Source organism: Bos indicus x Bos taurus, chromosome 22, assembly GCF_003369695.1.
Source record: "Bos indicus x Bos taurus breed Angus x Brahman F1 hybrid chromosome 22, Bos_hybrid_MaternalHap_v2.0, whole genome shotgun sequence".
Lineage (NCBI taxonomy): Eukaryota > Metazoa > Chordata > Mammalia > Artiodactyla > Bovidae > Bos > Bos indicus x Bos taurus.
Window position 1 is genome coordinate 12,131,304 of NC_040097.1, and position 14,443 is coordinate 12,145,746.

Genomic DNA, 14,443 nt, shown 5'->3' on the forward strand with positions numbered 1-14,443 from the left:
TACCTCACCCTAACTAGGCAGCATTGAGCCCTCCTCTGTGTGCCCCACACCCTGGGTTTCTCCAGCACACACAAAATGAAAGGTTTTTTCTTATTCATCTTCCTGTGCACACCCCGAGGACTGGGCCTGTGCAGTGAGCTCACCATGACCACTTCAGCACTTACTATGGAACCTAAAAACCACTTGTGACAGTGAAACCAGCTGTGGGGAGAACAGTTCATAGGCAAGTGCCCCCAGCTCTCTCACAGCCCACTGAGGCCAGCAACACCGAGACTCTGGTTATATCAGCTCTCAGACCTGCCTCCCTCCACAAGAACACTTGGCAGCTCCACAGAACCATAAGAACCTCAACCTCTTGGAAACAGGAATTAACCAAGAAAACAGATTAATTAAAAAAATAATAGGGTTCTGTTCCCTATTAAAATGTCCCATCACTAGATGAACTACATGGCTGTCTTAACATCAAGGTCTCCCCTGCTACCTGGTTGGCCCCACCCTGCATCATTCTCTTTGTTTTTATCACTACTTAACATTTACTTGCTTATTTCTTTATTGTCTTCCTCCCACCAGTCGTTAAGTTTTTGCCCTTGCTCTATCCCCAACACTGCTCTATTCCCAATAGTGCCCAGGATTAGTGGGTCCCCAATAATATTTGCCAAAAAAAAAAAAAAAAGTCTGAATGAACTGTGAGTCTGTGTGTTGCACAGTTACTATGGCAGGGCACATTTGCTTAATACTCACGACAGTCCTACAGGGTAGGTGTTACTGTCTCCTTACACATTTAGAATCTGAGGTTTGGAGAAATAAAGTGATTTGATCCAAGTCACCAGGCAGTGAGTGTTCCCCAAGAACCTAAGTTTCCTTTACTCTAGAAATTAGGACAAAGGATGAGAAATCCTTCTGGGCAGTGGCCCCCACGGCCTCCATCACTGTCTCACACCTGAGTGAAAAGAGTTAAACCAGAGAAAGGAACTTCCTGAGAGAATGGGATTGTGGCTCAGTCCTGCTCAGTTTCAGAGCCTGTGATGCAAGCCAGGAGCCCAGGGAACAGTGGAGCATCCAAACAGACTCCATCTCTAGCTGAGATCTGGTTTCAGACAGAAAGATGAGAAAGCTGCACGCAGCTCCTCACACGAGCCCAGGGATGATCAGGGTGTCCAGGAACAGGTTGGTTGCTCCTTTCTTGCCGATGTTTCTCAACACAGAGTCAGCCATTGAAATTATTTGAATGTATTTTTTTTCAGATGAGTCAAAGATTAAAAAAAAAAATTTTTTTTAAGTGAACTATTAATATAAAGGACTTCTTGGTGGCTCAGGCAGTAAAGAATCTGCCTGCAATGCAGAAGACCTGGGTTCAATCCATGGGTCAAGAAGATCCCCTGGAAAAGGAAATGGCAATCCTCTCCAGTATTCTTACCTGGGAAATCCCATGGACAGAGGAGCCTGGCAGATTACTGTCTATGGGTCACAAAGAGTTGGACACAACTGAGCGACTGCTGCTGCTGCTGCTAAGTCGCTTCAGTCGTGTCCGACTCTGTGCGACCCCATAGATGGCAGCCCACCAGGCTCCTCCATCCCTGGGATTCTCCAGGCAAGAACACTGGAGTGGGTTGCCATTTCCTTCTCCAATGCAGGAAAGTGAAAAGTGAAAGTGAAGTCACTCAGTCGTGTCTGACTCATAGCGACCCCATGGACTGCAGCCTACCAGGCTCCTCCGTCCATAGGATTTTCCACGAAAGAGTACTGGAGTGGGGTGCCATTGCCTTCTCCGACTGAGCGACTAACACACGTTAATATAAAATTACTGAAACAAAGGGAGGAGATTGTAAAATCTTGGAATGGAGAAGTCCTCCTGGTATGTTACCAAACCTAGAAACCATAAGAGAAAAAAAATTCATTTACACTAAAAATAAAAATTGTATTATGGCTGATTCGAGTTGTATGTATGGCAGAAACCAATACAACATTGTAACAAGTTTTTAAAAAGGAAGAAAAAGTCTATATAGAAAAACCCACAGTCAAAATAAAAACAGAAACATAAAACTGTTCAGTTCATTTCAGTTCAGTCGCTCAGTCATATCTGACTCTTTGTGACCCCATGAATCTCAGCACGCCAGGCCTCCCTGTCCATCACCAACTCCTGGAGTTCACCCAAACTCATGTCCATTGAGTCGGTGATGCCATCCAGCCATCTCATCCTCTGTCGTCCCCTTCTCCTCCTGCCCCCAATCCCTCCCAGCATCAGGGTCTTTTCCAATGAGTCAACTCTTCACATGAGGTGGCCAAAGTATTGGAGTTTCAGCCTCAGCATCAGTCCTACCAATGAACACCCAGGACTGGTCTCTTTTAGGATGGACTGGTTGGATCTCCTTGCAGTCCAAGGAACTCTCAAGAGTCTTCTCCAACACCACAGTTCAAAAGCATCAATTCTTCGGCACTCAGCTTTCTTCACAGTCCAACTCTCACATCCATACATTCACCACTGGAAAAACCGTAGCCTTGACTAGACGGACCTTTGTTGACCAAGTAATATCTCTGCTTTTGAATATGCTATCTAGGTTGGTCATAACTTTCCTTCCAAGGAGTAAGCATCTTAATTTCATGGCTGCAATCACCATCTGCAGTGATTTTGGAGCCCCAAAAAAGAAAGTCTGACACTGTTTCCACTGTTTCCCCATCTATTTCCCATGAAGTGGTGGGACCGGATGCCATGATCTTCGTTTTCTGAATGTTGAGCTTTAAGGCAACTTTTTCACTCTCCTCTTTCACTTTCATCAAGAGGCTTTTTAGTTCCTCTTCACTTTCTGCCATAAGGGTGGTGTCATCTGCATATCTGAGTTTATTAATATTTCTCCCAGCAATCTTAATTCCAGCTTGTGCTTCTTCCAGCCCCGTGTTTCTCATGATGTACTCTGCATAGAAGTTAAATAAGCAGGGTGACAATATACAGGGGCGGTGGCTGAGAGGAGCTACCCCATGCCCGAGGTCAGGGGCGGCGGCCAAGAGGAGCTATCCCACGTCCAGGGAGTGGCAGCTGCACAGGCGCAAGAGGGCTGAGAGCAGCTACTCCACGTTTAAGGTCAGGAGGGGCAACCTCATCCAAGATAAGGAGCAGCGGCTGCGCTTTGCTGGAGCAGCCGTGAAGAGGTACCCCACGTTCAATGTAAGAGAAACCCAAGTAAGACGGTAGATGTTGCAAGAGGGCATCAGAGGGCAGACACACTGAAACCATAATCACAGAAAACTAGCCAATCTGATCACATGGACCACAGCCTTGTCTAACTCAATGAAACTAAGCCATGCCGTGTGGGGCCACCCAAGATGAGCGGGTCATGGTGGAGAGGTCTGACAGAATGTGGTCCACTGGAGAAGGGAATGGCAAACCACTTCAGTATTCTTGCCTTGAGAACCCCATGAACAGTATGAAAAGGCAAAATGATAGGATACTGAAAGAGGAACCCCCCAATTGGTCAGTAGGTGCCCAATATACTACAGGAGATAGAAACTCCAGAAAGAATGAAGGGATGGAGGCCAAAGCAAAAACCATACCCAGTTGTGGATGTGACTGGTGATAGAAGCAAGGTCCAATGCTGTAAAGAGCAATATTGCATAGGAACCTGGAATGTTAGGTCCATGAATCAAGGCAAATTGGAACTGGTCAAACAGGAGATGGCAAGAGTGAATGTCGACATTCTAGGAATCAGCAAACTAAAATGGACTGGAATGGGTGAATTTAACTCTGATGACCGTTATATCTACTACTGTGGGCAGGAATCCCTTAGAAGAAATGGAGTCCCCATCATGGTCAACAGAAGAGTCTGAAATGCAGTACTTGGATGGAATCTCAAAAATGACAGAATGATCTCTGTTCGTTTCCAAGGCAAACCATTTAATATCACATAAAATTGTAACCGACTACAAATAATATACTTGCAAATCATTTCAAAATAAAGAGTTTATTTCTTTTATATATAAAGAACTCTCATACATCAATAAGAAAAAGACCAATAGATCAGTAAGAAGACTGGGCACAGGATACAAAAAGACCATCTATAGGAAATGAACTGCAAATAATGTCTCTCAAATCTGTGAAAAGTTGGTTATCTTCTCCTATTAAGTGAAAGTCAAACTAGACTTGCATATTTTTTACTTATAGGTAAAAATTAAAGGTATGTCTGTTCAGTTGCTCAGTCGTGTCGAGCTCCTTGAGACCCCATGGACTGTAGCCCAGCAGCCTCCTCTGTCCATGGAATTTTCCAGACAAGAATACTGGAGTGGGTTGTCATGCCCTCCTCCAGGGGATCTTCCCAATACAGGAATGGAACCCACAACTCCTGCATCTCCTGCATTGACAAATGAATTCTTTACCACTAGCGCCACCTGGAAAGCCCTTAGGTAAAAATTAAAAACTTTATTACAAAACTGCAATGGTCAAAGGATGGGGAAATAGGCTGATTGGTGCCACCTTTGTGTAGGACAATATCTACAAATTATTACATGTATTCCCTCTCCCCCTTTTTCTTTTAAATTGTGAAATTCACATAACATAAAATTAACCATTTTATACTGAGCCTGTGCACCACAATTAGAGAGTCCACGCATTGCAATGGAAGATCCTGCATGCTACAGACTCAAGAGAAGCCAAATTATCTAATTAAAACAAGCAAACCCTAAAGGGACCTCCTTGGTGGTTCAGTGGTTAATGAATCCACTTGCCAGTGCATGGGACATGGGTCTGATCCCTGCTCTGGGAAGATCCTCACATGTTTCAGGGCAGCTGAGCCTGAGTGCCACAACTACTGAATACCACCACCACCAACCCCCGCCTGGAGTCTGTGCTCTGAAACAGGAGAAGCCACTGCAACGGGAAGCCTGCAGTGAAGAGTAGCCCCCGGTTGCCACAACTAGTAAAAGCCTGAGCTTTTACTAGAGAGTTCACATGCCACATCTAAGTCCAGCACGATGAAATAAATAATACATTAAAAGATTAACCATTTTAAACTGAACAATTCAGTATGTCCAGTATGTTGTACAACCACCACCTCTATCTAATTCCAAAACATTATTTATCACTCCAAAATAAAACTCTATATTCATTAAGCAGTTACTTCCAATTCTCCCCTACTCTCAGCCCCTGGCAACCATCAGTCTCCTCTCTATTTCTATGGATTTACTTACTTTGGATATTTAATACGTTGTTCAGTCGCTCAGTTGTGTCTGACTCTTTGGTGACCCCATGGACTGCACGCAGCACGCCAGGCTCCCCTGTCCTTCACTATATCCTGGAGTTTGCTCAAACTCATGTCCATTGTGTTGGTGATGCCATCCAACCATCTTAGAAACATAAAATATGTGACCTTTTGTGTCCAGCTTCTTAATATAATGTTTTGCAGGTTCATCTACCTTGTACAGTGTATCAGCATTTCATTCTTTTTATGGCTGAATAGTATTCCATTGTGCATATGTGCTACTGTTTGTCCATCCATTCATCCAGCTGATGAACAACTTGGGTTGTTTCCAACTTTTGGCTGTTATGAATAGTGTTGCTGTGAACAATGAATGCCTTTGATGCCACAATTCTGTTAGTAGGAACTGATCCTACCAATATGCCCACACAAAAAACTTGTAAAGCAAAAAAATAGAAAACTATTCAAATGTTCACACTGGGGGACTAGCTACATAAAGTCTGCATGTTTGCAGAGACTGCTCGGTAGCCCCCACAAGGAACAAGGCAGCTCTTGAAGAACTGATGCAAGAAAAGATAAAGGTATCTTTATGAAAACTGCACATGCAGGATACAGTGTAGAGTATCCTATCATTTGTGTTATATATATATATATATATCTCCAACTCTTTGTGACCCCACGGACTATATAGCCCACCAGGCTCCTCTGTCCTTGGGATTCTCCAGGCAAGAATAGTGGAGTGGGTTGCTATTACCTTCTCCAGGGTATCTTCCTGACCCAGGGATCAAACCCAGGTCTCCTGCATTGCAGGCAGGTTCTTTACTATCTGAGCCACCATAGAGATACAGTTTTTTTTACCCATTCATTCATTGATGACACACGTTTTTTTCCATGTCTTGGCTATTGTAAATAATGCTGCAATAAACATGGTGGGGCAGATAGCTTTTTAAGGTAGTGATTTTGTTTTCTTCAGATAAATATCAAGAAGTACAATTGCTGGGTCATACAGTAGTTCTATTTTTAGTTTTTTTGAGGAACCACCATACTGTTCTCCTTGGAAGGAAAGTTATGACCAACCTAGATAGCATATTCAAAAGCAGAGGCATTACTTTGCCAACAAAGGTCCATCTAGTCAAGGCTATGGTTTTTCCAGTGGTCATGTATGGATGTGAGAGTTGGACTGTGAAGAAAGCTGAGTGCCGAAGAATTGATGCTTTTGAACTGTGGTGTTGGAGAAGACTCTTGAGAGTCCCTTGGACTGCAAGGAGATCCAACCAGTCCATTCTGAAGGAGATCAGCCCTGGGATTTCTTTGGAAGGAATGATGCTAAAGCTGAAACTCCAGTACTTTGGCCACCTCATGCGAAGAGTTACTCATTAGAAAAGACTCTGATGCTGGGAGGGATTGCGGGCAGGAGGAGAAGGGGACGACAGAGGATGAGATGGCTGGATGGCATCACTGACTCGATGGATGTGAGTCTGAGTGAACTCTGGGAGTTGGTGATGGACAGGGAGGCCTGGCGTGCTGCGATTCATGGGGTTGCAAAGAGTCAGACACGACTGAGCAACTGAACTGAACTGAACTGAATACTGTTCTCCATAGTGGCTGCACCAATTTACCTTCCCAGCAACAATACATGAGAGTTCCCTTTTCTCCACATTCTTCCAGCACTCGTTGTCCCTGGTCTTAGGTGGTTTTGTTTTGCTTTGCATGCACGTGCACAGCATGCCCTTGACACCTCTGGAAGGATTCACTAGAAAGTAGCACCATTGTTTGACTTCAGGGAAGGAAACTGAGTCATAATGAAATGTATTAAATATTTTAAATTAAATCTAAAATCTTGTTAAGAACAGATATGGAATTCAACAAAAGCCTTTTCATTGTGAGTGGAAAAAACAAACAAACAAACACAGCCTAAAAATGGCCCTCTATCCCTCACAGGCCAGCTGGGTTAGCTGAGGAGAGGTCTCTGGCCAGGAGGGGGCAGGCTTGAGTTCGCTCGAGCAGTTGGGAGAAGGGTGTCATTGGAAAGTGAGGAATTGCTACTTTCACTTTTCACTTTCCTGCACTGGAGAAGGAAATGGCAACCCACTCCAGTGTTCTTGCCTGGAGAATCCCAGGGACGGAGGAGCCTGGTGGGCTGCTGTCTATGGGGTCGCACAGAGCTGGACATGACTGAAGCGACTTAGCAGCAGCAGCAGCAGCAGGAGGACTCAACCCAGAAATGAAGACAGACCCACCCCAAGGAACCTCACCTACAACTTCAGACACTAGACACAGAAGAGCCTGGAGGCTTCTGGAGACAGAAAAAGGCAGACATGGGCCATTCCAAAGTCCTGGGAGTGATGGGGTACTGGATTTCAGCAGCAGTAACAGCCAAAAAAACAATGACAGAGCAGTCAGAAAGAATTCTGGACCGAAATATTAAATAAAAAGCAAAGGCAGGGACTTCCCTTCTCTGATGGTCCAGTGGTTAAGACTCCATGCTCCCAATGCAGGGGTCCAGGAACTAGATCCGACGCATTGCAAGGAAGATCCCACACGTGCAACTAAGACCCGGCACAGCCAAATACATTTTTAAAAAACAAAAAGCAAAGACAGAATACAAGCTCTTTCAGACTTACCAGGACCCAGAAAAATGATCAGAATCCAGTCAACCTTTCTTAGACATACCCACCACTTTGCTGAAGCAAAATAACAGAGTAAACCAAGAGAATCAGTCTTGGGATCCAGACAGGAGCAGAGGCTCCCGGGAGCCTATGGAACCATAGAAGCCTGGGTAGCACTGGAGGAATGCTCAGGCCCCCTTGGAACAGGGAGGATGGGATTGCCATCGGATTCTACATGGCTCTGAAAACTCAAAATAGTTAAGGTGGGCAACAGACCACCTGTGACTCCTGGCTGCCAGGAGTGTCTCTGAATACACCTAAGAGAACAGGATCTTCATCCACCCGGGGAGTCTGAGATGATAAGTGTGGGGAATAGACTGTTTGCATTGGTGCCTCTGGTTTTAGACTTTAAAAGCCTATGAGCCATTGGCTGATGGGATGAGGCGGTCACCCCACTGATAGAATTGGGTTTGCCCCACTCTGGGTCACTGGTGCATTTTGTCCCAATGACAGGTTGTAGCTCAGGTGTCCTTTAGAAAGCCTTCTCTTTGTCCCCTTCCCCTTTGAAGGCTGATTCAAGCATCGTCCACCAGGACTTCCCCATCACTACAGGTGAGCTCATTTCCATTAGTGCTTTTCTCTTGCTTGGGGTCTGACACACCAAGTGGGGACAGTAAATTAACTCCCAGGCTAATTTAGCTTGGCAGTAAATTAGCTTCCAGGCTAGCTGGAACTGAGTTACTTGAGGGACAGCTTGTTGGGCACAGCTCCCCTGCCCCAGGAACCATACTCTGTGGGTGGGGGGAACTCCCAGTGGGGCAGGGCTGGCCTCCAGGAGGAAGTAAAGACCAGTGAGCAAGTGCTGGGCTTAGGCATGGAAGCGAAGGTAGGGACTGCTCCTGTAGCACACCCTCCCGCCCCCTCCCCTGCCCCAGGGCCCTGGGTTGTGGGGCCTCAGGGGTTTTGAGTGGTCAGGCCTGTCTTCCCAGAGGAGGAAAGGGGAAGAGAAATCCCCTGTGGGGGCTCTGAGTCAGCTGCACTGTCATAGTGGAAACAGCACAGCTTTGGGTGTCAGGACACTTCCCCTCTGTGGGCCTCAGGAGTCCTTGTTCTGAGATGGAAGTAACAGTCCTGCATGGGAAGCTGGGCTTCAGCGGCAGAGGGTGACAAAGCACTGTTAACATGCAGGTGTGAAGGGGGACACAGCTGCAGACCCCATGGTGGTAGGCAGCCAGGAGTCAAGAGGCTTACATCTTGCCCCCAGCCCAGATGAAAGTCTTTCACTTCCCTTAGTCACAAGTCTCAACTCTGACTAGTTGGTGTTTCGGGGACCAAGGATTCTGTTTGCCCATCAGTCACTTAACACTCTAGTGAGGCCCCTGCTGTCTGTCTAGAGAGGACATCTTGATCGGAGGCACAGTGTTTACAAGACTTGGCCTTGAGGGTGGGAGTGGACGCTCAGGATAAGGAAGGCCAGGGTGACCACCAAGCCCGGTCTGAAAGTGGAGGGTGCCAGGCCAAGCGAGTGAGGCACGCAGGTCACCTGAGGGAACACTGTGCTCTGAGCCTCTTACTCAATGTGTCAGGCGTGTGACACCTCCAAGTACATCCTGTTCCCATCTTGCCCTTGTGTAAGGTTCCGGGCTAGCAAGAAGAGACCTGAGTCTCTGCCATGGACATTGATCCAACCTGGAGGCCCCGGACCCCTACAGCCTCCCTGAGCGGGGAGGAGGCACTTTCCCTCTCAGAGGCTCGTGCCCCGTACGGGTGGGTGAACCTCAGCCTGCTCAGGTTCCTGGGTGAGCGGAGGCCAGCCTCTTTGTCTCTCTAGGCTCAGTGTTCTTGCCTGTAAAGTGGGGTTGATAACACCATCGGCTTGTCGGTAGGTTTGATGGCACCCAGGCCGCGCACAGGCTCCCTCCCGGGCGGCAGGGAGGTTGGGGTTTGGGGGCGTCGCCGCGCAGCCGGCTCCGCCCCGCCCCTAGCCCGCTTCCTCCTCCGGGGACTAGTGGGCGGTGCCGTCGGCCCAGCCTCTCGCCCGGCGCCCCGCGGGCAGCCCCCGGCCAACGCGCCATGTCAGCCGACTGGTTCCGGCGCCGCTTCCTGCCGAGGGGCCCGCTCCCCGCGCCGCGGCCACCCCGGCCCCGCACCAGCCCTGTGCCCTACCGGCGGCCCCGCTTCCTGCGCGGCTCGGGCTCCAGCTCCGGCACCAACGACGCCTCGCGCCGCCCGGACGCCCGGCCCGTGCGCAGCCCGGTACGGGGCCGCTCGCTGCCCTGGAACGCAGGCTACGCCGAGTGAGTGCCCGGCCCCAAACGGGCCCCCGCCCGAACCTCCCCCCTCCCCGCGAGTCTTATCCTGAGGCCGCGTCCCCCACCCCATGATCCCGCCCGGGGTCCCGTGCTGGCGACTGAGAAAACAGGCTCAGCTGAGTGAAGGATCCCGCGCCCCCGACCTTGTGGATAGCTTCCTCTGGGTCCCTCCCGCATCCCATCGGGAAGGACCTGCCCTCTCAGCCCAAAAACCTACCCCCTCAGGCTTCCAAAAGAGGTAGTGTCACTGGGCAGAGGTCCAGCGTTCTGGGCTTTGGAGAGTCCTTCCACTCCTCACACACACACATCTCACCCTGGGTTATGGCTGAGATGGGGCAGCCGATAGGCAAGGAAGCCTCACACCTCCCTAGGCAGCCTTGCCCTTACCTCCCAGCCCAGGACAGCAGGTAAGCTCCAGAGGGGCTGAGTCCTGAGTTTTGCCTTAGCTGTGAGATCACTGAACAGTTTGCAAACTACCAGCATTTGTTTGTCCAGGTGTGTGTTAGGGACAGCACGGTGGCTATTGCTCCAGAGGGAGGGCTCCCTTCTATGTTTCAACTGTTCTCTGTGTCCATGGGGGCAGAGGTGTGTCCCTAAAAGGGTCACTGATCACATCCTGGCCTCAGAATCATCAACGCAGAGAAATCTGAGTTCAATGAGGATCAGGCGGCCTGTGGGAAGCTGTGCATCCGGAGATGTGAGTTTGGGGTTGAAGAGGACCAGGAATGGCAGACCTTGTGCTCAGAGGAGGTGAGTGCAGCTGAGCCTGAGCCCCTCTTATAGACTGGGGCCAGGACTGCAGACTGAGGTTCTTGCCCTAGTGCCCCATTTTCAGCCAGGGGACAACTAGGGAGGCCAGGCAGATCCTGATGCCAAGCCCTTCCTGTACAGTTCCTGACAGGTCATTACTGGGCACTGTTTGATGGGCACGGCGGTCCAGCTGCAGCTATCCTGGCTGCCAACACTCTGCACTCCTGCCTGCGCCGGCAGCTGGAGGCTGTGGTAGAGGGCATGGTGGCCACTCAGCCCCCCATGCACCTCAGCGGCTGCTGCGTCTGCCCCAGTGACCCCCAGTTTGTGGAGGAAAAGGGCATTCGAACAGAAGACTTGGTGATCGGGGCTCTGGAGAGTGCCTTTCAGGAGTGTGTGAGTGTGACCTTTGGCTGGGGAAGGAGGGAAGGTTTTATCCCCAGGGATCTGAGGGACTCTGGGTTAGGGGGGCGTCCCTGCACTTAATTGTGATCACCCTGGATCTTTGGATTGAGAGGATAAAATTGGGTTGTTATTAAGCAGTCATCATAACCTCTCCTATTTCCCCAGCACTTCCTATTAATATGTGCTAGGTGCTTTTACCTGTATTATCTCATTGCACATCCTTTAGGTCCCTGGTTTCTCTTCCTCACTGTTTAGAATATGACTTCCATACCTCCCCAAGGATATATTTAGATCTCCTGACCACAGGGATCCTGGAGTCATAGCTAGACTTTGGGCAGGGACTGCCATGCTTGCTGGTTGGGAAGTGCGCTGTAGGGTGGGGCTTGGGGACACTGGCACAATGGCAGTACAAGCAGCAGCTAAAGCAGCCTTGGTTTGCCCCAGGATGAGGTGATCGGGCGAGAGTTGGAGGCCTCAGGCCAGGTGGGTGGCTGCACAGCCCTGGTGGCTGTGTCCCTGAAGGGAAAGCTGTATGTGGCCAATGCTGGGGACAGCAGGTGAGTGAGCCCTGGAAGGTGGGCAAGATGGGGCGAGCAGACGGGCAGGAGAGGTGGGGGGACAGTGAAAGGGGGCTGGAAGTGGAGAGACAGAAATGAGGAAGATTGGCTGAGTTGTTTGTGTACCGGGCATGTGTCAGATGCCAGAGGGGCAGGGACCAGGTCAGACGGTTGAGGCTTTACCCTGCAGGACTTAAGCAGTCATGGAGGGGCTTTGAGCAAGGGATTGGCATGGGCAGAACTGGCCCCTGGTGGTTGGAGGAGGGGCCAGCAGGAGGGAGGCCATGGGTAAGGATGGAGGCTGCTCCACAGACCTCTCCGTCTCCTCTAAAACTTCATCCAGGGCCATTCTGGTGCGGAGGGATGAGGTACGGCCCCTGAGCTCTGAGTTCACCCCAGAGACTGAGCGGCAGCGGATCCAGCAGCTGGTAGGTGCTCTTAGTGGAGGAGGATGTGGATGCAGCCCCAGCTCCTGGGCCACCAGAGGGAGCCTGATCTGAGCAAGGCCTCCCTATCCCAGGCCTTTATCTACCCTGAGCTTCTGGCTGGTGAGTTCACCCGACTGGAGTTCCCTCGGCGACTGAAGGGGGATGACTTGGGGCAGAAGGTCTTGTTCAGGGATCACCACATGAGTGGCTGGTGAGTGAGGTGGGGTTGGGGACACTGTGGGGAGGGCCCTGGGGTCCAGGCTCAGCTGGGTGGCCTGGGGCAGTCCCCTTCCACGAGGCAAGGTGGGCCCTGTTGGCCTGGGTTGATGCTGGGTCTGCTCCTGGTAGGAGCTACAAGTGTGTGGAGAAGTCGGATCTCAAGTACCCACTGATTCATGGACAGGGTAGGCAGGTCAGTAAATGGCCACTCTGAGAATCCCTCTTGAATCACCCCCTGTGGAGGTGGGAGCTCCTTTGTCCCTCGTGGGGTGGGGGGCCTTGGCTGAGGTCCTAGGGGCTGCTCCAAGGTCACAGGATGTTTCTCCCTCAGCCCAGGGGCCCATGGGTCACAGTCCACCTGTGTGTGCTTTATGTGTACATTTTCTGGGGCTGTTTGCTATCACCTCACACCTCTATTATTTCCAGGCTCGGCTACTGGGAACCCTGGCCGTCTCCCGGGGTCTAGGAGACCATCAACTCAGAGTCCTGGACACAAATATTCAGCTCAAGCCCTTCTTGCTATCTGTCCCACAGGTGAGGGGGCCACAGCACTTCCATCTGCCCAGTAAGGCAGACAATGCAAGGTTGGCGGGAGCTAGGAAGGGAGCAGTGAGGAGACCTCAGACTTACCTTGCAGGTGACTGTGCTCAATATGGACCAGCTGGAGCCCCAGGAGGAGGATGTGGTTGTCATGGCAACTGATGGGCTTTGGGATGTCCTGTCCAATGAGCAAGTGGCATGGCTGGTGCGGAGCTTCCTCCTTGGCAACCGAGAGGACCCACACAGGTACTGTAGTTGCTGGGATCTGCCTGGACCTGGGTTAGTACCAGCAGCAGCATTAAGAAGTACGGAGAAGACAACACAACAGAGGAGTCCGGCTAAGAACAGTTGGCCAGGACTGGAGCTACCTCAGGTTTACTGGGGGTGACTGTGGGTCCTCAAATTCTCTGGGTCCATACTCACATGGTCCACACAGTCAGACTGCACTGCTTGAGTTCTCAAGTGTCCAGTGAGAACTGGGTGAGCTCTCCCGGAGGGCTGGCCTTGCCTCTTTGATCTGGCCCCAAAGTACATCTGCAGGATGGTCCCCACAGGTTCTCGGAGCTGGCCAAGATGCTGATACGCAGCACACAGGGGATGGACGACAGTCCTATACAGGAAGGGCAGGTGTCCTACGACGACGTCTCTGTGTTCGTGATTCCCTTGCACCACCAGGGCCAGGGGCACAGTAGCCGCTGAGGATTCAGACACCGCATCCCAGAACCACTAAGGGGCCAGGTGCGATATGGGTATCCCTCCACCACGGTCAACAGCAGGTCTGCCTGCCCCAGTCCCAGACCGAGCCCTGACCCCAGCCTATTTCAAGGTGCGCATTTCTACAAGGCAGTCAGAGCTGGAAGAACATAGGGAGTTCCCCAGGTCCCCACCCCTGCCAGGCAAAGAACGCTGTCAATAATAATGTATGGCAGTCACTTGACATTAGGATTCCATGCAAGGCTCCTCGGAGAAGATCCTGAACAGCCTCAATACATTATTCCCAAATGGGGACAGCTGGACTAAGTGCATTGGCCAAGGATGCCAGAAAGGGCAGACAGCCTGTAGTTGGATCCAGGTCTCTAATGCATGAATGTCACTGAGATCCTGGTCTGCTCCCCTCTGTGCTGGAGGAGAGGCACGGACCCAGGGGCTATAGTTGGGGGGGAAACTAACAGGCAGAAGGAGCCCCAGAGGTGGCTGAGTGGTGAATGCCCTCATCACTGCTCCTGACTGCTCCTCTCTGGCCCCAGCCCTGCCCAAGGCTGATGCCTCGACAATGCCCTTGTTGCTTCCATCACCTCCCTATTAAATGTTTATATGCAGAGAACCCTTGTGAATTGTCAATTGCTGTAAAGCTTGGCATTATAGTACACTTTTTGCTTTTTCTCATTCTCTTCTAAAATAAAAAATCAGTCTTAGCCTTAGCTCCACCTTACAAAT

At 50.4% G+C, this 14,443-nt stretch overlaps 1 protein-coding gene across 1 annotated transcript; it reads left to right on the top strand.

The window, feature by feature from the left end:
- Positions 1-9,820: 9,820 nt before the first annotated feature.
- Positions 9,821-14,427, top strand: PPM1M (protein phosphatase, Mg2+/Mn2+ dependent 1M). The gene is made up of 10 exons (XM_027523553.1): positions 9,821-10,092; positions 10,734-10,857; positions 10,999-11,253; positions 11,707-11,819; positions 12,163-12,247; positions 12,340-12,458; positions 12,596-12,659; positions 12,893-13,000; positions 13,104-13,252; positions 13,561-14,427. Exons 1-10 carry the CDS (start codon positions 9,869-9,871, stop codon positions 13,703-13,705), a joined length of 1,386 nt encoding a protein of 461 aa, XP_027379354.1. The 5' UTR covers positions 9,821-9,868; the 3' UTR covers positions 13,706-14,427.
- The last annotated feature ends 16 nt before the right edge of the window (positions 14,428-14,443 follow it).

Coding starts and splice junctions, on each gene's coding strand:
- PPM1M (XM_027523553.1), top strand. CDS start 9,869: ATGTCAGCCGACTGGTTCCGGCGCCGCTTCCTGCCGAGGGGCCCGCTC. Junction 10,093..10,733: donor TGGAACGCAGGCTACGCCGA/GTGAGTGCCCGG, acceptor TCCTGGCCTCAG/AATCATCAACGCAGAGAAAT. Junction 11,820..12,162: donor GCCAATGCTGGGGACAGCAG/GTGAGTGAGCCC, acceptor AACTTCATCCAG/GGCCATTCTGGTGCGGAGGG.